At 41.5% G+C, this 27,758-nt stretch overlaps 1 protein-coding gene across 1 annotated transcript; it reads right to left on the reverse strand.

Annotated features, from left to right (window-relative positions):
- Window positions 1-76: 76 nt before the first annotated feature.
- Window positions 77-27,582, reverse strand: pum1 (pumilio RNA-binding family member 1). The gene is made up of 23 exons (XM_020631651.3): window positions 27,426-27,582; window positions 22,335-22,507; window positions 19,730-19,852; window positions 18,964-19,032; window positions 16,871-16,976; window positions 15,629-15,822; window positions 15,166-15,335; window positions 14,820-15,084; window positions 14,617-14,710; window positions 13,848-13,946; window positions 13,586-13,728; window positions 12,969-13,107; window positions 12,615-12,749; window positions 11,901-12,200; window positions 10,639-10,872; window positions 8,898-9,168; window positions 6,031-6,160; window positions 5,695-5,829; window positions 4,787-4,924; window positions 3,917-4,042; window positions 3,579-3,700; window positions 3,226-3,418; window positions 77-1,793 (listed from the first exon to the last, which is right to left on the reverse strand). Exons 2-23 carry the CDS (start codon window positions 22,494-22,496, stop codon window positions 1,662-1,664), a joined length of 3,480 nt encoding a protein of 1,159 aa, XP_020487307.1. The 5' UTR covers window positions 22,497-22,507; window positions 27,426-27,582; the 3' UTR covers window positions 77-1,661.
- Between the last annotated feature and the right edge of the window lie 176 nt (window positions 27,583-27,758).

Genomic DNA, 27,758 nt, shown 5'->3' on the forward strand with positions numbered 1-27,758 from the left:
TACCTTACAAGTGTTTTTCTTTGCAATAAATTCTGAGCGTTTACAATCAGCATACAATGAAGCACACTTGAGACCGTTAAATTTTCAAAGTTTTTTTGTTCAGTTTGGTTTTCAAAATAAAGATCACACAATTGTTTAGAGACAATCTACAACAGGAGTTACAAAAAATAGTTGCCCAGGCAATAAGCATACACAGGTTCTGTTAACTATACACATATGGTTACAGGTGTGCTCGTAGTAAATATACACAAGGCTGCTCCAAATGTACACCCTGCACTGTGGCAGGCTGCCTCTCTCACCCAAAAGGACATAGACAGTATGATACAGCACTTACAGCACTAGAGAAATGCCAAAAAACACAAAAATCTCCTCTGTACAATCTGTGGGTTTACCCCTCTGAAAACAGTCATTGGTAATTGAAGGGTTTAAATGAGTAAAAGTTATTTCTCCCACCCAGCCAGCATACCCATAAACATGACACATTTCATGGGGTAAAGCATTCCTATAAAAAGATCTTAAAAAAAGGTCAAAAAAAAGAAAGAACCTTCAACATAAACCAGAAGACACCACTAAGTCTAACAGAACGTGTCCAATTGGGAGTCAGTGGGAGATCGACGTCTTAAGTTAAGCAGTGACAAGATAAAGATAAAACCAAGCGTGGCGAATCTTTGTACAAGTACTACGCTGTATAGAAAGGGCTTTTCAAACAAAAATTTGATATTACAATTTACAATATACAACAACTCATATGTCACAACCAAGGAGGTGAGAATATACACTGAAATGCACAGGGTTTTTTTCTAAGATTTTTTTTCCAGAGTGAGCTTTTTTCTTTTTTCTTCTCATACCAAAAAGGGTGGTAAAGCACTTTTACATTACAAGGGTTTACAAATGTACAATTATACAGTCAGAAGTATGTGGTCACTACTAGGATACATTATAGATACAGATTCAACATCAAAAACCAGAAAAACTACAAAGTTTTATATATATATTTATATATATATGCAAAGGTCTACACCAAGTATACACGTTATATTTATAGAAGCAAGACCAGAAAACGAATCTCCCATGCTAAATGATCTGTCTGCTGGTTAGCTGATGGCGCATGTGCGTGTGTATTCATCTATGATTCTGTGAAGTCAGACAAATTAAATACTCGTTCCATCTCATAGTGGTAAATAGCTAAGATGAGAGGAGGAGAAGGTGGGGACAGCAGGATTGTGTGTGTGCAGCAGTAGCAAAAAGGTGAAATGATTTTTGTGAGTTTATCAGAAAAGAGGAAATGAAAGAAAAAAGAAGACAAACAGAAAAAGAGGGAGTGGAGCAGGTCTCACCTCTATCCACTCCTTGCCATCCTTCCCTTCCCAAGCTCAGAGGGCTGGGGCTCAGGTGGGGGAGGGGCAACAAAATCAGACAAAAAAAAAAAAACTAAGGCTGCCTGTAGCAACAGGCTCCTCCCGAAGGGTTGCCGTGGAAACAGGGGTAAGACGGGTACTCAAAGTCCTCAGTGAGCAGGAATTGGAGGGGGGGGGGGGGGGGTTGGGCACAATGACTTTTGTAAGGGTCAGACAGGAGGGGGGGGGGGGGGTGAAAGGTGAAGAGGGTGAGGGTAGAGTAGATCAGGTGATTTCAGGTCGGAGGGGCTGGAGAAAGGGGGTTTACATGATGCCATTAGGAGGACCGCAGAGAGGACCCAGGTCAACGCCATTCTTCATGTAGTACTTTTCCAGCTTGGCCAGGATGTGTTTGCCGTATGTGTATTTTCTCAAGGTGGAAATGTGAGGCCGGATCTGCACAAAAAAAAATTATGGACACTTAAAAAAGGGATTACGGGAAGAAGACACTTATAACACGGTAAATCAATTATAACTTGTCACTTTGTCAGCCTCTGTGCTGTTGCCTAGGAAACCACTGACATTATATAATTGACATATATGGATTTGCAGGTATATAAAAGGTTAGATGATGGGTCAATGTTTCATCTTCCCTTTAAGGATCTTTTAACACCAATGCTGAAATGTAGTGCTTATTGGTCAATAAAAAGGTAATTAACCAAAGATAGTTTAGGAGGCAACACATGACGCAAAACGAGGCAACACATGACGCTGAAGTTGCGGAAAAAGCAACAGATTCCAACACTGAGGAACATTTTTGGCTTTATATCAATGCAACGTGAAGGTAGACATACTTGCAAAATTAATAAATGAGTACAGAACAACATTTTGGGGAACAGAAAACATAATGAAGCACTTTCCTTTCGTACAAGGAGAACACGCACAAACAGTCTATGGACATTTGCTGGACGAAGCATAAAAAACGTAATTAATCGGGAATAACTCAAGATATAAATGTTATACAAGAATGCAAGTCAGTTGTAGATATGAAGAAATTGTAAAACCACAGTGACAATGTACTTTTCTTGTTTAGTCTCTCTGAAGTACAAAAAGACATTGTCAAAATGACTGAAAGGTGAGGTGAGTTAACATTTACCCTGTATATTAACATGATTGTTCTCTACCGTTTAATCAAAACAATAACGTGTATTTGCTGTAAAATCCGGTGTATAAGGCGCACTTTTAATACCTATTTTTTCGTCTTAAAAGTTGGCTGCGTCTTATACACCGGTGCGACCAATACCAGTGTTTCCTGTAGGTTTACAGCGTTGGGGGGGTGGGGACAAGCTGACATGACGACTTGAAGGAATCTTGGTGTTTATGGGTTACTTTTATGACAGCTGTCCTTTTCTATTGGAAAGGTATCCTTAAATGACTTCTTTCCCTGATTTCCGACTCTATCCATTATCCTATCTCTACAATAAAGGCACAAAAAGCCCCCCAAAAAAATCTTTCATTTTTTTTAACTTGACCTTCAGGGGGGGCGGGGGGGCCAGCTCAACTACCGTACTGTAGCTAGTAGAAGTGCAAACTCCCGAACGTGAAAACAGACGGAACTACAAGAGCGACACAGCTGCACAGAAACTGCACGTTGTAGACATCACTGAACACAATATAAATTGTCATGCAGGAAAACATTTAAACTTTTTTTTCTCTCCAAGAGACCTTCAAAACAGGGTGCGTTTTATAAACCGGTGCGACTTATATTCCGGATTTTACGGTATTGATATGACATCTGTAAAGGGAGATTTTGGAACCAAGTGCTTTAAACAGAAACCCATTTTCGTTATTTGATGCAACATGTCTGAAGACCCTCGTGTCCACTCACCTTGTGCATTACGATCTTGCGCTGAGTGGGCTCAGCCACGTCGATCATCTTCTGCACCACGTAGTTAGCGTACTGGTCCTTCATCATGGTGTATAAGGCACTGTGGGGGCCCTCAGTCAGGCTGCACACCTCATCTATCAGCACTGCCCGCTCTGCTCGAGACGCGTGGGTCACACACTTCTCCACCACGTTACTAGAAAAGGAAGGGAGGGGGTGAGTTCAAACGCAGGTACTGTACGGATTAGGAATAAAAACACAAGGGCTACAACTGTGGAGAAACGAAAGAAAAATCTGTTCTGAGGACAGTAGATAAGATCGCAGCCTTGTGTTTGAGAGTTTGTCCTGGAATTTACCTTGCAAACTTGTGCTGGCTGAGTCCCAGAACGTTGCCTCTGATCTCAGCCACAATCTTGCTCTTATCCTCTGCTCGGCCGTGCTCCAAAACGTGCTGGATGACATAATTGCCATACTGGTCCTAAATAAAACAAACCAACGACACATTAACTGAAAACGTGAGCGAGCAGCTGGTGCCTCCGACGTCACATCAAACACACACACGATCAAAAATCTGGACTGAGAGAAGCTTTATTTAAGCCAACATGATGTCTGTAACGATGGTAGAAGGAAGATAGCAGTGATCGCTCGACTTTCTGTGTGTGTGTGTCGTGTGTGTGTGTGTCGTGTGTGTTACCTGCACTAGCTGCTCTGTGTGTTGATGGAGCTCTTCCAGTATAGGCAGCGTCTGTTCAGGAAGGCAGTGTTCGAGAATGCGCTGGATGACTCGGCAGCCGTAAGGGTGAGTGGAGAGGGCAAAGACCTAAGAGACGCACATAATTACACATCTTTACTTATTCAACATGCACACCGAGTGGTCCTGGAGCTCAGAGTTGAACACCAGTTTATCTCTGTTCAAACACTGAAAAGGGGCAGAGCGTTGCATGGATTACAGTAGCAAATAATCATATTCTCACAAACCCAGCCCAACCCGGCAGGGAAGGTGAGAGCACATTCCTGACGTGCTTTCACCCACACAAACAAACCTGAGCCGTCAGATCAAAAACATACAGCTACTCAATATGCAAATGTGTGACAGGCAGAACGCGCACACACATCAGTGAGATATACAGTCAGAAAATCCGGACAGACTCCTTAAATCTGAAACCTTTTATTTGTATAAAAAAAAAGAAAAGAAAAAAAAAAGTGCATGCACTGACACCCCAAATCTCTTTTAACACTATGCTAATGTAACATTTAGCTGCTGGATAGAAGATGGCTGTTTTCCACTGGGCTGAGGTTTCTGTTGCCATGGCAACATATGCTGTCCCTGGGAAGGACTCAGTACTTGTGTGTCTATGCACTTTGGCAGTGACAATATGCTTGTTGCCTCAAGGAAGCAACGGTGTGTGTGTGTGTGTGTGTGTGTGTGTGCGCGCTTAACTAAAATGTATGCGTGTGGATGTCAGCAAAGCACTGGCAGGCTTCAATGATTGAAAGTGGAAACATTTTAAGTGTGTGTATGAGAGTATGTGTGTGTGTGTCCAGAGAGGGGGGGGGGGCCCACCTGTCCCTTGAAGGCGTCTATGATGAAGTGCAATGCATGAGGCTGGACACACTCGATACACTTCTGCACCACGTGGTTACCGTTCTGGTCCTTCACGCACTTCAACACATGGCCGTCCAGCTCCCGCACCATCTCACTCTGCAGGGACGAGGAGGAGAAAGACAAAGAGGATGAAGATGAAGAAGAGGTGAAAGTAGATGGAGAAGAACAAACGGAAGGGGACATGTAAATGTTTGTGAGTCAGTCAAAGTCAAATGTTGCTCCAAAGCATTTCCCAGCTGCTCCTTCATTTTTCATGATGGCTCACAGGCCAACAAATAACACCGGGCTTTGAACAGCTGCCCTGGAGAAATCTATTGAGGTCCATTAAGGAGAGATGGATCTCTTCCCTCATTCTGTCCCACACACTCTTACGTTTCCCAAAACCCCTGAATTTAAGGAGAGAATTTTACTGTTGATATTCAGCTCGATTTATCCTCAGACCTGCAGTTCAACATTTGCATATAAACAGTGGGATTATTAGCCTCATTCATCGTTGATGATAGAGAGCCCGCGAGGAACCTGCTGCTTCAAGAGGCAGCTCTATCATAAAAAACCTATAATGTAGGAAAAAAAAATGCTGTTTCAGCTTGAGGAGCACGCGTCTTTATCGATGTAGCGTTGAGTTATATAAACAGAAATTAGTGATCCAGGAGCAAAGCAGCCTCGTTCACAGTTGAATTATGAGCACATGGAGAAAATAAATGCTTTTACATTTAAATGAGTGCACTTTGAAGGACCTGTTCTTTTTTTTACTCACAGCAGAGCTATGGCAGAGGAAGTCTAATCAGGGTCATTATGGTGCAAAGGTGCAGTCTGTTTCCATTGTTTGTACATGCAGACAGGGCGGTGAGAATGGCCGCACTTACAATGACCTGCTGATCAGAGGGGATGAACTCCAGAGCTTTCTGAATGACCCTGCAGCCGTACATCTGCAGGGCCAGAGAGAGCACATGACCCCGGATCCTCTCCGCCAGAGCCAGCTTCTGGTCCAGGCTGCCAAACTGAAACACACAAATAACAAAAATAAGCCATTTAATCCTCTAATCCATTTGTTAATCCAAGACAACATCACCTACAGCAAACATCTATTCGGGCCACAAAGAACATAAGAGTACAGAAGTTACTGGAGAATAATGATTTCTGTGGAATTTAATCTTGTTGACTCAATTCTTTAAAAATGATGACCAGCTTTTCATACACACCTCAAAGAACTTCTGGATGACGTAATTACCAAAGACATCCACCATGAGCTGGTAGGCCGCCTGCAGTATCTCACTGAAGACAAGCTGGCGCTCAGCTGAACTGGCTCGTTCTAATTTCAACTGAATAAACCTTTTGGACAGAGAGAATACAAAATATATTAACCTAACATGTTACTCTCCTGAATTAGCTATCTTAATAAACTCAAAGAGGGAGGAATACAGCCTGCTCTCCTGGGGGCTCATTTAAGCACGGTTCTGTGTGTAATGTGTGCGTAAGAACATTCCCACGCAAAGAGTGGGATTTATCAACCTGTACTTTTACTTAGAAATGTGTGTAAATATAAGCACAGCTCTTAGCATGCTTACGCACAGAATCTAGCGGTAGAACATTGAAAGAACTACGAGTGTCACAGCACGCCAGAATCAATCTCAACGTAGATGCATGTTCCGAGTTTTCTTTAATTAAAAACCCCAAATAAGGGATTTCGTCTAGTTTGAAACAGACGTGTTACCTCAATTTGTTCCAAAGCCTTAAAAAGACCAACGTGACACGTGTTTGAAAGGTTACATTATGGCTCGTTTGCCTTATTCGATGATTTGGCGAACCGTGCGCTCCGCAGTAAGGGCTTTTCAAAAGAGCGCACTGATCTGTTTGGTGCAGCTTGTTCTCTTGTGAGAGCGTCACTGTTTGATTTTTTTCCCCGATGACGCTGTAAATGCACCGTTCTTGGGTGAAATTGTGGATTATTCTTTCATCCTTCAGCTGCAAATGCTTCTCATTTTTATGCAGAGATGCGTTTTACTTTTTTGCACTGAGCCTAATCTCAAACTTCATCTTCGTCTTTTCTCCTCTGACCCATCACCTTCTCTCATGCAGCATTTGTTCTTTTGTTAGTAACTTAGACTAAGTGAAAATACTAATAATTGAATTGGATCACAGCGCGAGAGTTACTAACCTTATTTTATTTATTTATCCATTTTTTTATTCAACCTCAACCTCATCCACTTCATTTCTGTTTTAAAGCTTCTTTTCTTTGTGTATTATTCCGCCGAGGTAAATATGTTCAAGTTGTTTTTAAAGGAGGTGTGTTGTTACCATAAATGGTTTAGTTTTTTCTGAATGCAAATGTCCCGGAACATGCACGAGCCTGCTGGTTAAGAACATGTGGGATTTATCAACACTGATTACCTACCGATGTGCGTACCATCGCCGTCCACATGTTTGATAAATACAGATTTTTTTTGTACTTAGAAACATTCTAAATTTAATTCGTAAGACAGAATTTAGAACACTTTCTACGCACTGTTGATAAATGAGGCCCCTGGACCCTGACAAGAATATAAAGGGTATTTACAAATATTGGATAAACTTGAGGATAAAGAAAAACACTTCAGACGGTGACAGAGCAATGAAGTGAAACAGATGTGCTTAGACAGAAAGAGGGGGCTGCTCCTATATCTTTAACCTGAGGGAACAGCCAGACAAAAGGAGATGAAGCTCAGAGAGGAGAAAAGAGGAGAAGGAACAGCCTGTGAGGTGAAGTGATGGATGTCAGGCAAAAGAAGCAGGGATCGAAAAAACAGAGGGATGTTGAAGAGAATGTGCAGACTGGACGTCACAGTGTATTTATAGATGATTTGAGTGGGGAAGTCTGCATATGAGGCACGGCTGGTTCAACACAGACAGACCCAGAAATCATCAGAGAATGTCTCTGGATTATATGTATTATATCAATAACCTACTACTGCACTCAGTGCTTGAGAACATGCAGACTAAAGATTCAACATTACATTCCTAACATGTTTACAGCTTATATTGAGAAGCAGCACGTCAGAGGAGTCTATAGGAGGATACACTGAGCATGAAACTACAGGAACATCCTCAGGGCTCGAACTTTGAAGCCTGTTCATGGTCTATGAGGAACATGAAAGATGAAACATATTTTGGTTGACTTCCAGCATTGAATCTGTACACAGCAGTCCCAGTCCAAAGTTGAACATTTATACACTTCATTCTCAAGTCCAGAAGTGAAGATGATCATAGATAACTTTGGTTCCAGAGCTTGGATGGAAGACATTTTAACACAATCAGTGTATTGAAAACATGGGATGTCTGGTTTTAAGGTCATACTCTTCACACAGGTGATCTAACAAATGGCTCAATGTAGGTATCAGTGTTTTTTCTCTAATTATTTATTTTTGAGCTTTGTATGCCTTTATTTTAGAGACAGGAAAGTGGAGAGAGTCAGAAATAGGGAGAGAGAAGACATGCAAGAAAGGAGCCACAGTCTATTAAATAGGGAGAGAGAAGACATACAAGAGCCACCGTTCGGATTTGACACCTCGGGACTTAAAGTCACAAAATCTCGACTTCTGCTGCATCAACATCAAAATGTGTTTATGATTTCTGTCTTGCAAATCCTCCTGAGTACACCTCTAAAACACTATCCTATGCTGCTATGATCCACATTAAGAAATGTTTCAAAACACAACAAAAAATGTTGTGTAACACATTGGCTGATGTTTTGTCCAAGCAATTTTATTTATTTATTTAACAGTGCCAGTGCTGCTGCCAATTATTTACTCAAACAAATCTTGTAAAATCCTCAGCCATGGCCGAAGGTGTTTCTCTTTCTGCTTCACACTCAAAACATTAGTGTAGGGATGGACATTATCATTTCTAGACAGGTCTTACTTGCATCATAGGACTTCTACTTCATTTACTTAATACAGAGGAAATGTATCCGATTTGTTCTCCCACTCACTGAGATTCTCAGATGCATCCCTTGGTGCTTTCACACATGCACAAAACCCCTGACTACATTTCTGACCCAGACTTTTTAAGGTTGTGACTTGGTTGTGTGTACCTGCTGCCGTGCTGGTCCTGGCTGAACTCCATGATGTGGCCGGCGATGTCTCTGAGCTGCAGGTTGGGGTAACGGTTGTTCCTGAAGTCCTCCAGCAAGCGGCTCCGGCCTGACGGCATGACATCTGACATGCCGTAGCGTAGCCGTGAGGATGGGAACAGCTGGCTGCTGGGTGAAAAGAGGGAGGAGCCTGAGCTGGCGGCGCTGCGGTACTTGGCCTCTGCTCCTGGAGCTGCAGAGATGAAGCGCCCACTGCCATTGGTTAGTCCTCCTGAGGGGACAGAGAGAAAAGTGAGGCGATTGTAAGTACTGACACTGTTCAAAAAGTTTAATCTAAAAATTCAGATTTAAAGCTCAGGAAATGTAAATAAGTTCTCTTTCATAATCCACGGAATGTAAAATACTGCTGCAGTGATTACTTGCATGAGTTAACATGGATTCATTCTTTAATTGATGACACTGCAGTATTAATATACAGCATCATGAATATCCCCTCATAGAAATGCAGCACAGAAAAACAGCACTGGATGGCAGCACTATCTAAAATATTAAGCTGGTCCAGACTAGAAACAAAGAAAGAATTTAAAAAAGATGCCTTTTAAGTGATATAAAACCATTAAACAGACATGTTTGAATGTATATATCTGAGGAGGACTACAGCCACTGTGCATGGGGCGCGCTCAAACCACGCCCCGTAAGAGAATCATTTTAAATCTTCCAAAACACAATAACATTTAGTAAGCATCAGGACTGGGCTATAAGGAAATGAGCCTTAATTTGCCCACATTTTCAATTTCTAATGTCTCAACACACACAGCTAATGACTTTTAAAACAAACAAGACAAAAGGAGGGTATCAGGTTTTTTTTTTGAAGATGTTGTAGGTTCATCAGAGTGTATGGTGGGATTGTATTGAGAATGCAGTGCAAAATCAAACCCATGGATCTGGCCCTCTGCCTGGGAAAACACAGATGCCTAAATACCACAAAGCTATGAAATTAAATCTGGCTGGGGAGAATCTTTACTGGCACCATGTCGTTTAAAATGACAGCATCTGTAACATCTTTTCATTGGTGTACATTCCTTTTCACAGGACCGTATAGGGAAATAATTGCACTGATGATGGCTCCTTTAATGTGTTTTCAAGCTGAATTTGTCTTCTGCAAAGTAGCACTGCCACGCTTCTCTCACTCCGTTAAGTCTCTGTTTGAGATGCTTTATTAATTGTATTCCACTGCTGCATTAACTTTGACACAAACATTAGATTAACTTCATGGTGAAAAGATTCGCTGGAGCGCCACAGCGAAACACTTACAGAAAGAAATCAAGACCCTTTTGGGCAATGGACTTACAACTTTATTTGCACTAGCCTATGCCTCCATGTTGACATTAAAGCCTTGTCTGGTGAGAACTCTGCGTTACTTTTGAACTACAGATGCTGCCTGAAGTGGTAGAGGCTCATTTTTGAAAGAAACCCAAGTTAAAGTAAACTCAGTGTTCTTCTCATCATTATTATCATTATCATTATTTGAATAACTTGATAAAGCTCTAGTAAATGTCTGTCTGCAACATAGTTCTAAAAAGCTGCTATTCATGTACATTTAGTTATGCCTATTGGTCATTAAACCATAGCTGATATATTCACATTTAAAAAGCAACAAATATGTTTTTACATTTGTGGCATTACTGTGATCAAAATAGATAGAACAATCTATGGCATAGTTGTCCTCAGAGAGACTTACCGAGATTGAGGTTGGACGAGGAGCTGTGATTGGACAGGGAGGGCGGGGGTGTTAGGGAGTGAGAGGGGCCTTGGTTGGGCAGTGGCATGCCAACTGGGCCGGGGGAGGGACTGAAGCCCAGGGTGCCGTTATAAAAACCTCCATGGGTCAGACTGGAGGGCGTGCGTTTGTACAGCTCATTGTTGCCTGTTAGGGAGTCCCGTCTGGACCCGCTGCCACCGCTCGAGTTGGCCACTAGAGGGAGACAAAACTGTGCATGAGACCATGGCATTCAGAGGAACACTGATGTATTTTTAACAGATCTTTTGTTTGTTTAACCGTGGTTTGAACTCAGCACAATGAAAGCATCCACCGTTAGCTGCAATAGTTTTTTCGCTTAATGTCATGTGATATCTTTCAGAACTGGTAAATGCTTCACATCCCTAGACTCAGTACAACCTAAGTTAAAAAGTTGTGCAAGAAACTAAACCATAATGTGAGAGAAAGGTAATACAATTGCACAGATCAGATCTTGCAGATGAAAATATTAAATTATAAATAGGCACCTGTAATAGAAAAACAAGTCCTACTTATTGCTGGTAAGATTCTCAAAGTGAAATTCAAAGAGTTTTTAAGACCACTTCAAATGTAAGGCCAACATCACAACAACAGTAGCACAGGTAGGAAGAATATGATGAAAAATTATTATGGAATTAAAACCCATGAAAAGTATTGGTTTCAATTATTTTTTCAATAAATAAAAATAAGGTTACAGATCTAAGCAAAATGTATTCAAAGTACTGGTTGTATGACTTGGTCCAAAATAATGAGCCAAATTATAACACAGTTTTATTAGCTTTAATATGCTGGTGCACATAAACAGCTAGTGGTGTCAGCAGCTCAAGACCAGACAATTTTTTTTTACAATATTTATATTCAAACAAAGACATTTTAGGCCTTCATTTGATGATATCAAATTTAGTCTAGATCTGTCTAGAAATGCAGGTACTGTAATGGTTCTCTTTTCAATTCTGAATCATAATATATACACTTTCCAAATTTTTCCTATCCTTAACATCTGTACAAGCTTAAGGTAATGTAAGATTTGTAAGTGATGCTCTAGTTTTTATGGTGTTTCAATGAGATCAACTTCAAATGAAATATGGTTAGAAACGTTAAAACTATGACAAAGCAAAAGGAAAACCTGATGCAAAAAAGAAAAAAAGGAGACCATTTAGAAAGGGTTTCTAACATCAGTATATGGGGGACATGTGTGTTACTACCTGCAGTGCCAAAGCCACCCAGCGTGGCCCCCAGTGAGGCCCCAAGGGAGGAGGAGGCAGGCTGGCTGAAGCCAAGGGAGGCTGAACCGGGTCCGGGTTGACCGGAGCCTTGTGAGAAAAGAGAGGAGCTCTGGGACGAGGAGCTGAGAGAGGAGGATCCGTAGAAAGAGCTTCCTCCCAGAGCGCCGCCAGGGCCGCCCTGCTGCTGAGGCTGCTGGGACGTCATGGCACGAAACGGACCGTTGGCTCCGCCACCTAGACCACCGTTGGCACCACCTGCTGAAGCTGCTGCTGCTGCAACTTGTGGAGGGAAAACAGTAGAAGAGATTTCTCACATTGTCATGAATGAAAACAGCCACACTGATTCACTTCATATGATCAAGTGCCACATATATTCTTAAGGAGATATTTTCTTTCTGGGGAGAATCTTAAACAAACTAAGCTTTATGTTATCTCCAATAATACTAAGGCTAAAACGTACCTTGACAACCCTAATGCATGGGCACCTTCTTGAAAGTTGAACTTAAATATGTGCAGGCTTACAGTATAATCTCTAAATGACATGATTTGGATGAGTGGCACATTCAGAACTTATTGTTAGAGACGACTGTTGTTATGTAGGCATGACATCCTCCTTTGTGCTGTTGGCTGCAGTGAACAACAAGGACAGACCAAACTTTTGACAATGTTTGACTGCGTGGAAAACTTTCTAACCTGCTTGTGCTGCAGAAGGAGATATGATGACTGAAGCAGGGGCCATGAGGCGGACAGGGCCACTCCGGCCTCCGGTGTTGACCACAAGGGCCCCTGTCTGATCGTAGTAGGCTGCAGGGGCCAGCACTGGGTAGCCTGAGAGAAAAATGGAGAGCAACAAAGGAATTAAGAGTCTTCCTTACTTGACTCAAACATGCCTTCTGTCATGTATCTATGGGTGGTACTATAACATCTTACAGTGTTTGGACATTCATGAATAATTTTGAGATACCAGGACATTTTGCTGCAATCCTTAATATGTCATCTTTTTAAATAGAGTTTTGTCAAAGCAATAAAACAAGTTTTCATACTGACCAGGGACTCCTGCTGCTAACCCTTGCCCAAAAGCAAGGGCTGAGTTGACCGCTGCTGCTGCAACCAGCTGGTCATTCTGTTGATTTTGTTGACCTTGGCTTGGGGTCAAGGGTCGCTGGTTGCCTCCAGCACGCATTACCTTCACAAAAAAAGGAAACAAGAGGTATTTTTAGAGGTCATGCTATTATAAATATGCAAATGATTACAAATACAGTGCTCATGTTAAATCTTTAAAACCAGACGATGAACCTTTGGTGTACTGTGCTCTGTCATGTTTAAATTCCTCCACAGCTAATGTCCAAAACAATGTGGCGACCAACAGAGAGACAAATGGCAGTGTGTAATAAAGAGCCAGGATGAGAGTGCATTCCTTATGTTAGCTTAAATTTATGAGCAAAGCAAAAGTAAATAAGACAAAGAACATTTGTATGAAACATTTCCTGCTGACTGGCTCATGATCTCCCCAGGCTATGCAGTTTTCTGCTTATGGATCTAAACAGAGCAGCAGTGAGAATAAATGCACATTTCTACTGGCACATAAGAAGCGCTCAGACAGACACATCTTGAGCCAGAGGCAGCCTGCATGCCAGTTTCTCTTTGGCAAGCAGCTGACTGACCTGCTGTTGGTTCTGCTGGCCCTGGTTTGCCGCCTGCTGATTGGCCGAGTTGTTGGCTGCAGCCGCCTGCTGCTGGAAAAGGTTGGCAGGGTAAACCCCCCAGGGGGTCACACCATAGTACTGGGGAGGCATCACTGCCGGACCTGGACGCAAAGAAATACACTAAATACAGCCATCTCTCCGCACTGTCAAACAATAATTATTGTGGATGTTTCTGTATCCTTCCAACTGTTCAAACAAATGTCAGGGTCCTTTTACACACCGAGGGTAGCTGCTGCCGCGAGGCCGGCTGCGTAGGGGTCTGTCCCTGGTGGAGCGGCACTGATGATGTAAGGATTGGGCACAAATGCTGGGGCCAGACCTGAAAAATATAGTGAAACAGTCCTCAGGGAAAAAAGGTTTCATATATTGCGTAACATTAACTGATTTAAAACTTGTATAATAAAGCTTCAACGCATGATAATCACATAAAAAAATAAGAGTCCACATACTAATAAATAAATCCTCTCCAGAATTTATTTGAGGTTAGTGCATGACCACAACATTTTTAAGGCTATTTAGGCTTGTTACGCATTACTTGCCTTAATGAAGTCTTTACTAACTTCTGTGATGCTAAGCTCCGAAATCAAACAGTAGAAATTGCAATAGCCTCTGAGTCACAAGTGCAGCAAATACAACGTTATTATGGGACTTATGGGAGAGATTTGGTCTTACTGTGGGTTTGACGTTTAAGAAGTAACCTTTATTCTCTCACATTAAGAGTTTAGATTACAGAGTTCTGCAGAAAATCATGTGGTTGCACTTTAACTCTGTTGTAAAGTTTTTTGCAGTGATCCTGTCTATACTGAACTAGGCAGTGGAAAAATTGTCCTAATGAATGTAATGATACCAAATTTTTCAGAGAAAATAAACTTTTGTCAATGAAGAGAACAAGTCAAACAGAAGTGAAACACACTTCTATTTGTAAACATGACATGTTGACATGCAGCTGCTCACATGTCCAAACATGCACAGTCAACACACTTTCTTACCAATGTGAGACTGCTGCGCTGCTGCCAAGGCATACTGCTGCTGTTGTGCTGCTGTTAGCTGCTGCACTGCGAGGGCGTTGTTTCTCTGAAACAGCTGCAAACAGCACAGTGACAGGTGAGTAACACTAATACCACCTGAGCTCCTTTTAGAGAGCTCATGACAAGATTTTTTTTTTTTCCCCAACAATGTCTGCTGCTTTTACCTGCTGCTGGTTGGTGTAATCAAATAAACCCACAGTGGGTGCAGAGTCCATCTGCATCTGGGAGTTGTAGTCAAACTGAAGCGGCTCCATCACTGACTCCATGTGGTCCATGGTGACACCGCCCTGATCTACACCAGAGAAGTCCTCAGGAGGTTTTGGGCCTCCACCGCCTCCCAATGGTGTCAGGCCCTCAGCGCCAACACCACCTGGACCGCCAAGCAGGTCACTTTCGGGTCCGGACACTGGCATGTTGCCTGGAGGACGACTGCAGGGAAGACAGTTCAGTTTACATCTAAAAGGTTTTTTGTGGATGATTTTTAATTGTGAGTCTCAAACTAAGTCTTACCCAAAGTCTTTGACGTCGACATCGAGGCCATTCTGCACCGGCAGCCCGTTGGGGTTGATGACGTCACCGATGACATCAGCTTCACCTTCTGTCTCTTTCAGTTTCTCTCCCTCAAATGTCGCCTTTGGCTTTTCTCTCTTTTCTTCTTCCACCTCTCCATCCCTCTGCCCCTGTGAGATGGGAACAAGAAATATAAATGACTGTGAAAAACAAACAAACAGAAGAGGTGCTGATATACTAACTTTGACGGACACGAATAAGGGGAAAAGAAAGAGCCAGGCACAAACGGACATGTTTAAAGTCAAAACCTCATCACCATTTGTCAATCACTGGGTGACAAAAGATGACACAAAAACAGAAAATAAGATGCATGAGGGAGTAAAAGGTCAAAGGAAATGTGAAAGTAAGTAAATTATTAGTAAAGAGACAAACGCTGATGGTCAGAACGAGAGGTCAGACTCACATAGGGTCCTTTTCGGAGGCAGGAATCCAGTTTGTCAGCCGGCGAGGAGGAAAGGACGTACTCCACCATGCTCACTCCCAGCCCTCCACTCTCAGAGCGCGGTGACATAACTGAGCCCACCCCGACTTCACCCCCTCCGTGGAAACCCTGCCCGGGCCGACGAGACACCATGATTGGCTGAGACACCGAGTGATCTGTCATGAGGGAAGCGGGGACAGATAAATAACATTTGTGCACAGGAGTAAAGAGTCAAGTTCCGCAAAAACTGTTCAGGCAAAAGTGACAGCATCCAAAACAAAAACACTACACTGACAACACAATCAGTTGTATCACCAACTTATTTTCAGTTTTTAAAGTTTGTAAGCCTTTATTTAGAGATGGGACAGTGGATAGAGTCAGAGATCAGGCAGAGAGAGAGAGGGGAATGACATGCAGGAAAGAGCCACAGGTCGGCTTTGAACCCAGGTCGCACGCTTGAAGGACGACAAATACAAGGGTTGTGCACTAACCACTAGGCTATCAACGCTCTCCACCAATTTATTAATCCTTTACTGGTCTATATGCAGCCTGAGATCTTAAAGATGGTGTGGACAAAGTTATTTTAAGCTTGAAGTATAAAACCAAAGATTTACTAAGTAGCTATTCCCAATGCAGAGATTTACTATGTAACAATCAGAGAACTGCCTTGCTCTGATAAAATAGTTATAATAATAGAAATGATACATCTGAGTGTTTTTGGACCCATTAACAGCTTAGAAACCTAACATATGCCACAACTTGTGTGTGTAATAAAAAAGGGGAGTGAAGTTGAGCTGTACATCATCACATATGTGGCCAAATGCAGATAACATGCAAACAGTTTAACAAACACATGACTGTCTGGATACAAGTTAGAATCCGTCTAATGCACAAGTGATGTTTAAACTTCTAAATATTTTGCTCGATATAACAGCTCTTGCGCACAACTTTCTCCACAGCTTTAAACTGATACCAAAGTGGAAAGGCAGCTTGTTCTGGCATCATGGTGACAGAAATAGCTGCACTGTGTTGATATGATATTTTACTCTCCTCATCAGAAGTGTGATATCATTCCGACATCAGCTTCGGATTTTGACAGGAATCTAAATTTATTTTTTGAACACCAGACAGTAATTGATCTGTCTGTTTGTTGATCTGTACTGGTATTTCTGCCAGGCTCCAGTCTGCCATCGTGTCACAAACATAAGCCACACTAGTAAATACCTGAGGCCCCCCAGGCGCTGTCCCTCCACTGGTCCAGAAAGATCCCTTTTGGTCCATCCTTCCCAGAGTCATCCGTCTCCCAGAACTTCTTACCAGTTAGCAGCTGCTGTTGAGGCACAGAAAGGGGAAATGTTAACATGCATAACAAACATGAAAACAAGGGACAAACTACAAGGAAATATCTTAAGATTATTGGGTTGTTTAACTGAATAACCTTCCAGCAGAACAGACCTCAAATCCTCAACAACCTTCAGCATGTCTTATTTTGGCTTTTTTTTTTCTTTTTCTTTTTAATGCTAAGCTGTCAGCGCTGCACTTTCCAGTAACACAAACACACAAATAGGTAGAAGTACCCCTGACTGCACCAGAACTATCAAGTTAAGGCCATTCGAACTAAATGAGTGGCTCAAAAATATAATATCACACCATCACAATCAAAGCCAGTCTTTAAGAGGAACAACACTGTTTTTTATCGTGAAATAGCCTGTGCTGGGTTACAGACCAGTCTTGCTGCGCTACTTTTTTTAACATCTTTTCTCCCTGAGAAGGTCATAATCACGCATTTGAAGCAAGTAAAAAAAACACACAGAGTTACATACCAATGTGTGAGTCAATACTGCTGTTGAAATAATGCAGCTTTTTATGTCACAGTGTTTTATCTGATTTTAAAAGGCCATTCCAAATAAAAATGAGTTCAGGTTTATATAGTGAAGTAGTAATGTTTATATAGTGAAGAAAATGATGGATGTAATTAATCATTGAGACTCATGAAGACGCATTTTGATTTGTAGTGCTGTCAAAATGCAATCTGAGACATGGCAAGATGAACAGTGATATTTCACTGCAGCACTGTAACTTGTGTATGAGCTGGTACAGAGTATCAATATGACTCCAGTGCAATAGAGAATATACATTTACTTTTCCTTTATAGGCCTAGAATACTTCCTCTATACTGCCTCCACATGAACACTAGTTCAACATCTCATGGGGATTGTCCTACTTGCGCACGTTAACATTTTCTGCTAGCACCACACTGTTTGCTATTTTCCGGTGAAAAAAAACACACTCATTTAAATCAGCTCTTCTTTGCTTTGGTAAAACATTGGTTGATATTGGCAGCCATCATTAATCAATGAAGAATCTGGCTCAACGAGTTATATAGCCTTAAGAACAGCAAAGATCAACTGATTTCTTTTATAACATGTTTTGTTTATAGTGGCATGCTGCTCAAATCTCAATCTTAGAATAAGAGCTGTATAGAGATCCTTTCTGATGTTAGTACTCTACTTAAATCAGCTTGTTTTTGTGTCTGTATCTGTGAGCTTTATGTTAAGGTCACAGAATAAAAAAAACTATCAGTTATTTGTTTGAAATCAGTTTAAACGCATCAGCCATCTTTATATAAAAAATAAAGAATCAAGACATCTATATAACTTATAATTGTAAATAGCAACTGTATTATATTCAACCTTTTGAGTTGTAAAAGGACAAAGAGTGATATTATGTTCAACGAACTAAAACTAATTTTTCGGCACAGTTCCAACATTAACTAAATGACTCGACTGTGTTTAAAAATGCCAACAGTCCGTCCAAAGCCTCTCTGTTGAGTCTCTACTCATCTTTCAGAGAGTTCAGTCAAGAAAACAAAGCCGACTCAAGTCCAAAATACTTCAGGGGCACAGAGGCCTTACAATAACCAACTACTCCATCTCTTTTTCCAGGATTTCCTGTTATTCAAGTTTGACTTCATGAGCAATCCATCATGAATCTTTCCAACCAAGTGCCATTGAGACAACATACAAGGCGGCCATTAATTGTGGCAGATAAACTATAGATTAAGCTGTTGAGGTCATAGAGGTTATACAGTTTAAGTATCAACAAAATGATCAAAAACAATAAGCCGGAGCGCCGATACCCTAGAGGTTATGTCGCTCGCACCATTTCCTATCTCTCTTTATCTGTCCTATGCAATAAAGGCAAAAGGCCCAAAAAAATAAAACAACAAGCCAATTGCTCTTTTCATCAGCTGAGGTGTTTAAGCTCCACTTTCCCCAGACAACACGTGACCCTGACCATCAGCGGCAGTGTCTCACCTCTCCCATGGCACGTCCTTCCAGAGCCAGAGCCTGAAAGTCATGGTTCAGCTCGTCCATGGAGCGTACCTGCAGACACAGAGGGAGAGAGCCGTCAGACATTAAACAATGACAAATCACATCTCTCATGCAGTTTAACCAACATACTGTATAAACAGAAACTCAACTCTAATCACCTCTGTTAATTAGTAATGACACATAGATGCTTTTGCTTTAAATGTAACAGTAAGCAACAGATAAGGATTTTGAAGAGTAACTTTGTGTTCTTTCTCATCAAAGGTCCACTGATACTTTTATTTTAAAACTATGAAGGATGTTGGTTTCCATATACCTCTGTGCTTTTCAATTTTTTGCAGATTGCTATTTTTCATCCATATTTCTGAGCATTATGCGATGTTTACTTAAAAATCCATTCCAGGGGCGCTGGTGGCGCGGTGCGTGCGCCCCATGTGTGGAGGCTGTAGTGCTCCAAGCGGGTGTTTGAATCCAGCCTGTGGCTCCTTTCCCGCATGTCATTCCCCACTCTCTCTCTCTCCCTGATTTCCAACTCTATCCACTATCCTGTCTCTCAATTAAAAGGCACAAAAATCCCATAAGATAATCTTAAAAAAAGAATTCCAAGAACGTTTTCTATGCTGAAATGTTCCTGCGAACTTTGTACAAGCACACAATAGTGCGTGACATAATGACAGTACCAGTGCTGCAATGGTACGCAGTTACTTGTGCAACACATATGCACACATAGTGAACAAACACGCACACGCACCTGGCTGTCATGGATGTTGTCTCCAGTGGGCCATCGGTGTTTGCCTGGTTGTTCTCCATGCTGCCGCTGGAAGAAATAGTCGACCATGGCATCGTCCTGAGAACGCCCAGCACCCGCCACACCCTGAGTGACACACACACACACACACACACACACAGACGTGATTATTACCCGGAAATTATTGACCTAGTGACAAGAGTTTGTCTGAGAATTTACTCAAGACGTGGAGGTAAAGACAGATTCTAAAAAAGTATTTTCATATTAAATAGTCTATTTAAAAAACACACTCACAAACTTAAGAATATTAATACATGTAAATTAAAACAGACGAATACATACTTGATAAAGGAGAAGCTTCAGTAGTGACAAAGGAAGCTTAAACAAAATTACAGTGTTTCCCGCAGAACTTTATCGTTAAGAGCGGCACCTCAACAACATGCACTCTCCACCTTAATTGGCATTGTAGAAAAAAACGAACTGATCAAAATCCTCCTGCGTCTCTATGAGAGATCCAACAGCAGCTCCAGATGCTGTTCATCTCACAGTGTCTGTGTCATACACTTAACAGCTGGTGGTAATGGATGACAGAAATGACAAATTTACCGTCAGTAACGTAGCAGCCTACTGTTGTCTGTAGCTGCAAACTTAGGTTACGGGATGTAATTCCAGTTCTATGAGTAGATGCGTAGCCCTCTAATGGGCTTCCCTATTGGTTTGGTAACAAATACTGACATTGAGATGAGGCAGTTTTTCATAATACAGTCAGTTGTACTCCGGTTTTTAAAAACACTTTTGCAGGTGCCGCTTTCACCAAATATACTGTACCGCCCCTTTTCTTAGTTAAACGAACTGGACTTGAGGGGTGAAATGGATTGCCTAGTGTGAGTGCACCCTAAGATTGTAACAAACTTTGTCAATTGCAGTTGAAACTTCAGACAACAGACAACATAGCATCAACTTTGAAAGGCTTACAGTGCTCCTAGATTAGGGATGTGATTAACGGAGGACAAAAACGCAGGTCTTTCTGTGTCTGCTAGGTTTGACAATCTTCATCAGCAGTATGTTGAACAAATCGGCCCAAACAACACGAGTCCCCTATCAAAATGTTTCTTTCACGATTATGTTATTACGAATTTTGAACCTTGGGTAGATAGGCTTGTTATAAATGATGTGGCTAAACTAAGAGGGTGCAGAATAACATCAGCAGTAAACATCTTCACTTAACGACTAAGATACGTTGCATCAAATCAATCCGTTGTCTCTCTTTATCTTGAGAGCCAGCACATGTATCAGACGCTTATTGAAAAAAAAAAAAAGGTGCAACAAATACAGAGTAAGGGGAGGTTGTCCCCTCTGTGCGCAGCCATTGGCTCGGGAAAAACATCCACCTCCCGCCCAAAACTTCTAAAGTCAGCTGAAACATCAGAATACAGTCAGAGGACAAGGTCTCTGCAGACATAGGTACCACCACATGTTTGGAGCCCTATAAGTGGTGATTAAGCCACATTCATTTTGTGTAAGTCTAAAATATTTTTCTAGGAAAATTCTAATGACTATCTTTAAAGAATGTTGTCAATTTCTGCAAGCTGTAGGAATAAATGATGCAGAGCTCGGTTTAGGCATGTTGAGAGCTATCTATATTGGAGTTCAACAATGAACATCAGGTTTATGGATAGTTGGAGGAGAAGAAGAGTAGAGTCATTAGAAATGGACCTTAAATGGCTTCACACTCAAAGACCGGAGCACATGATTGACAGCCACATGCTGGCAGTGAGATGTTACTTTATGACACGTGTTTGGACAGTAATGTTGATAGGTTATGTAGCTATCCCTGAAACTGAAGGGGTCCCTAATAAAATGTTGTTTTTTGAACAAAACCATTCAACCAAAACATCCTGAGAAGTGAACACAGAAACATCTTTCTCTGCTCTCATGCACAGAAATGAGACGAGTATTTCATCACAGGCTTGTTTAAGGGGGGGGAAAGGGGGGTTGTAGTGCATTAATATGTGTTCAATTGCAAGATTCCTTTCAATACTGTAATAGAACGCTGTTACAGCAAAAAGCGACAAAAGAAAATACAGTGATATGATTTTGAGGTCACATCGCCCACCGCTAAGTGGAAGATTCACTTTCTATACTTTTAATGCAACTGTAAACATGAGTTTTGTTTGTGAGTTGATCCACTATAGACACATAACTTTCTTAATAACACGGCCAGACCTGGAAATCAGTTTATAAAGCTGCTGTCCACAGTTTTCTTCAACGTTTGAATATGACAGAGAGCTGCCATTACATCAGGTGAACGCTGTAATTGCCAAAATAACCATGTGCTGTCTTTGGGAAACCACATTTCATAAGAATTTTATGAAGAAGAGCTGGGGGATATAAAAAAACTGTTCTGATGGCGTCCACCTCATAATTATACAAGCAGGAAAAACTCTGTTTCATCACATGTTTGCTGTTCACAGTGTATTGTTCAGTATGGGACAGAGGAGGTGCGTCCCGGAGATGCACAGATAGTGGATTTACTGCAGCTTGTTAGATTTGAATGCGATTTTTCATTCAGTAGAAGAAGTGTATCACGGTGTTACGGGGTTTTTACCTGCTGGCTGGGGGGTGTGGCCTGAGGGGTTTGCCCAGTTGGAGGGGCATGTCCTCCGCTGCTCAGCACCACAGGCATGCTGGGAGATGTAGTTCTATGGTGGGGGCTGAATGAATCCTGCCAGAGCACTGCTTTCCTCTTCAACACACACACACTGCTCATTCCACCACAGCCTGTCCAGACACAAAAAAAAAACACACAAATGTCACATATAAAGCAATTGAAAAACAAAGTGATGGATAAACTCTCTAAAACGAATGCAGTTTAATACTAATCAAATACAATTAACAACCGTAAAAAACGTAATTCCTTTTTACCAATTAAAGAGCTGTAGTAAAACAAAAAGGCACATGCATGTATGTATTGGAGACCCCCCTAATACTTAAGACACTTATGAGCATAAAGCACAATTCAACAGCACCGCAAAATACAGCCTACAAAATAATCACAAAATGAAATATTCTATAATAGTTTAAATTAGACAGGGACATGATACCTTTATATGATTTAAAACAAGGCTGTTAAGGTGACTGCATGAGTTTTGCATAAGTTAAAGAGCTCCTACTAATCTGGTAACTGAGTGTTCATCGTTCACTTTGTTCTGCAATATCACACGCACTGACAATGTTGCTTAAACTGTACGAGCTCCATTTACATCTATTTAAATTACATTATTATACAAGTTCTGCAGTCTAACATGAATGAAGGGTCTCTGGTGACATCAAATTCAAATCCATTCATTTGTAAGGATTTTTTATTACAAACAAAGAGGTGAATTGACAAACTTGATACATTCTATCACTGTTCTTTCAAGTTGTCTGCTTTGCTTTTCATGGGGAAAGCTCCCTCTGAATCATCACAAAGTTTAACTCTTTAAAGTTAACCACTATTTGATTAAACAACTTTGGAGGAACAAATTAAAGATTCACTAAGTTTCAACTTTCAACCTCTTTATTTTTCTGACTACATTACTAAGTTCCTATCCAGCAGGTTGTGTTTCCATTTGCCTGTTATGCCACATGTCTCATGTCTGTAACAACCTTTGCGTTGGTCAAAACTGATAAGAAGGCACCTTCAAGCGACAGAAAATAAATGGACAACCACAAACAGTTCTTCCTCTAGTGCGGACGGGGCTTCAATGCATGCCGTCTCTATGGACTGCCCACATTTGACAACTTCAGGCCCAACCAGATATGCAAAAAATAGAGCTCAGCAAACATTGTAACATGAACTGGCTTTCATGACAAACTACAACCCAGAGACCAGATCATTTGATGTATTCTGATTAAACTAATGTTTTCTCTAAAATATGCATGTCTATACTATAGCTTTTTTCACATAAATACTAGGGGTCTGGCAGGAGAAACTCTGGGTAAAGTCCGAGTGAAACATTTAGCTGTTTGTGTTCACAAATACAGCAGCTTCTGAAAATATCAGGAGTTTTTCTGCAAGTGTGAAGCCCTATATAACAGCTTCTATGAAATCTTAGTATAAAACACACTCCCGCAACAGAGTCCACACCACCCAAGTCCTTCATAACCTCCACTGGCTCCCCATCCCCCAGAGTATCCACTTCATCCTCACCTACAAAGCCCTACATAACCTGGCTCCCCCCTACCTGTCTGAGCTCCTCCTCCCCCACACTCATTTCCTTCAAGAAATCCCTAAAAACTCACCTCTTCAACACTGCCTACAACCACTAACTCTCATCCTCTTTCCTTGACATTACTTCTTCGTTGTATTGTTCTCGTCATTTTTGTTGTTATTCCTTGTTAGAGCGTCTTTGAGTATTTAGAAAAGCGCTATGTAAGACTAATTTCTTATCATTAACACATTTATGAAGGTAGGATTTTTTGCAGTGATAGGATTTCTTTTGAATAGAAAATGATGTTAAATCTTAGCCAGTTTTATTCAAAACTATTATAGACAAGTTCAGATAATATTATCACTGAAAGAAAAAATGTTGGTTTAGTAAGCCAAAAGTTAATTTAAAGAAAAGGTTCTACTAAGTGAAAGTAACTGATGTAATGTCTGGGCCTATTTTGAATGTATAAATCCTAATTAGTTTAATCCTCCTAAAGAGCCCAAAGTTCATTACAAAGTTTGTAGGTTACAGCCACATAAGGGACAGCATGAATATGACTCATGTAGTGTGGTAAACTACTCATTTGACAATCAGAATGTGGAGAGGTGGAATCAGCAGTTTCCGATGTAAACTACAGAAACTAACCAGCAAAGGGGACAGGTGATTTTCCTGTTCACCTTTCTGCAGTCAGCACGATGTACTGGAAACATTTACCTTACTGCTGTGTGTGGTTTTAAGTAAGGTAACACACACGCCATACAGATCCAAATTTCCCTCACTGGAGGGAACTCGGTTTGTTTTCAGACACTGATCTGCACATTACTCACAATGCCGTTCCCCTTTCTGGTTCTCAGTGCACTTTCAAACATTTTTTTGTAATAAAACATGAGCAAGCCTGGCTTTAGGTAAGACACAGCTGCACATCTCTGCTAGCGGTCTAAGTAGAAGTTCACAATGTTACATCTGATATGTCCCCACTGTACTACATACTCAGTAAGCTACATGCGTATTAAGTTTACCTAAAAAAACAAATGCAGTCTCATAGGAAAGTCCTGCAGTAAATCCTGACATTGATTAAATAATAGTGCGCAGTTTTACTGAAACTGTCTTTGAGAGCTTCGTTAGGATGCTACATTTTGAGTCGGCTTTGAATTGTTTTTGTTTTTAATCACAATCAATAGTGTTATTGTTGGTGGTGGTGGTGGTGGTATTATGTGTAATGTTACATAAAGCTGTAGTAAACCTAGCTTTGCATTTCTTATAGAAAGAGCAAATAAATAAAGAAATAAAAATGTGTAAAAAATTAAACCTATTCCAAAGAAGTCTTTGAACTTTGTGCTGGCTGCACATACAAACAGAAAGCAGCAACAACTAATAGGTTTTCAAATTAAAGATTTTAAACTTCATCATATAGAAGGAGCTGTTTCATTTTGCCTGAACGTCTAGCTGGAGATGTTTTGTGGGTACTCCTTACAGTTCAGGCTGCATGTCTTCAGAGCGAGAATTTGCCAATTGAAATGGTTTAAAGTTCCAAAAGACCTTTCTTGACCAGCGACGTGGATCAACGTCGTCAGTCCAATATACGATACGTAAATCACGCAAATATCGAACCCGGTACCAATATTAGACTGGATCTGTCCCTTTTCTGATTAAGAGTCCAATTAACATAATTGTGTGCAAATCAACACAAACTTCATTTACAAATATGAATAAACTTCTCTCCTAGATCCACTACAGACAACTACCTTTTCGCAACCTGATCCATTACAAAATGTATCTCAGCACCTTTAGACTCTACATTACAACATTCTCTACTGTCATACAAGTGTTGATATTGTGTTTAATATATTATACATTTTAATATTCATGTGTCCATATCCCTGCATGTTGTAGTTTTTTCATGACTGTCTGTACATCGACAGCCATGTGAAACAAGAGTCAGCTTCCTTGTTTGTGCCCACATACTAGCCTATAAAACTGATTCTGACAACTAGAAGAGTAATTAATAAACGTGCAACTAAGTTAATTGTACAAACATGAGCAATTCAGATCATGTCAGAAAGTTTAACAAGGATTGTGACTGATATTGTTTAACAAAAAGATGGAGGCAAATTGAGGATGGTAATTTAAAAAGGTTGGAGGGGCCCTGTCATTTAATCCTGGTTGAAGGGTGGTGTGCAGATTGTCATCTTGCCCAATAAAGACACAGCATGTAGAATGTGCGTGGACCGACCCAGTTGGTCATGGTTAATGTTGAACCAAAACCCCCTCAGTGGTTTCCAGCAGTCAGATGGATATCATTTCTATTTGACAACCTCTATTTATCCAACAAGCTCTAATCTCTGTTGAAATTGCAAGTTTCACATTAGTGTCCCTACAGGCAGCAAGGAAATTAAAAGCAGTTCTTTTTCACCCTGAGCCCATACGTACAGTAATTAACTTTGTCGGCTTCTGTCTGCATGGTCGACATCATCAAAAGCATGCAGCTTTCTCTTCTGTCTGCTGAAACTACTGTGCAAACGCACGCCTCCATACAGACTGAAAAGCGGACCGGCTGAAAAGTCCCAGAAGATTAAAAAAAAAAAAAAAAAAAAATTGCCTGCCAAGTGATCATTCGCACATGTACTCATGTATTTGTTTCCCTGCTCCACTCGTCATGCAACGAGGAAATGTTAGCTCCTTATTTCTTTGCTACTGCCCCAAATCAGGGAGAGAAACACCCGGAAATCCACAACACTGTGGCCGATCCCCAAAGCAAACTGCACACGACATGTTATGCTACAAGTTTAACTAAGCATACGGAAACGGGCATTATGTTCTCTAATCTAACTGGGTTAATCATTATTCAATACCGGCGATCAATCCACCGCATACCGGGCACAGACAGGGGTGTGACAATACGAGCAACCTGCAGCTTAGCATGAGATAACGTTAGGTGTCTCAACACAGACTAAATGTCTCCCTCCGAGCAGACATGACACATCAAAACCAGAGGTGACATGTATACGTGAAAAGAGCTCCTCATAATCACCTGGGGTTTCACGTACATGCACCCCGTGTTCACTCACACCAGTCTCGGATGTGTTATGGAAGGTTCACTGCCCATGTACCAACAATAACACGGCCTCCCGACACAAGCTCAGCCCGGGAGAACCGGTGGCCAAACACGGGCTCCACACAATGTTTTAAACAGCCGCAGTGGCCCCACGACACCATATTCTTCTAATTAACAAACACCCGGGGGGTCTCTACCTGTCTGCCGACCTTGCAGCCCCACAGGTCCCCGTGACGCGGATGCTAACAAAGGCCCGAGAGCTGTCTGGAGCGGAAGACCGACACAACGAGAGGAAGGAGTCAAGCAGCTGAAAGGGAGGTAGCCGTCACAGCTTCACGAAATACACCTCTGTATACCCCCCCCTCAGAGTCGCCATAGTGACAATACCTGCCCCGTTGCACGGATAAACAATGTCCCGGGGTGTCGCGATTGGGTGTGAGTTGATACTCACCGGCGGAGAGGGTGGATGGTCGCGGATTTCGGCCCCAGTTTCTCTCTGACACCCCAGGCTTTCACTCCGACAACATGGCGGCTCGACGGAGGAGCAGGCGAGAGCGCTGCATGACGGGAAGGGATGAGAGAGAGCGTGCGGTTCATTGCGCCAACCGGGAGGGGAGGGAGGGTCGTAGCGGACGGGTCTCTTTGTTATGTCTCTGGGTTGTTTGTATTGAGGGGTGTATTCATGTTGTTTTATTTTGACTTCATTCACATTATTTATCAATGGTTAAAAATGTAAAAATAAAAAATAAACATAGCCTCTAAAATAAATGACGGCTGTGCAGCT

The sequence above is a fragment of the Labrus bergylta genome, chromosome 19, assembly GCF_963930695.1.
Source record: "Labrus bergylta chromosome 19, fLabBer1.1, whole genome shotgun sequence".
Lineage (NCBI taxonomy): Eukaryota > Metazoa > Chordata > Actinopteri > Labriformes > Labridae > Labrus > Labrus bergylta.

Bases quoted from the DNA above. Each gene is read 5' to 3' on its own strand.
- pum1 (XM_020631651.3), bottom strand. From the start codon at position 22,496: ATGAGCAGTGTGTGTGTGTTGAAGAGGAAAGCAGTGCTCTGGCAGGAT. The intron at 13,729-13,847 runs GTGTGTAAAAGG...CTTTGCGTCCAG, and splicing joins CGCGGCAGCAGCTACCCTCG to GTCCGGCAGTGATGCCTCCC. The intron at 9,169-10,638 runs GTAAGTCTCTCT...CTGTCCCCTCAG, and splicing joins CTCGTCCAACCTCAATCTCG to GAGGACTAACCAATGGCAGT.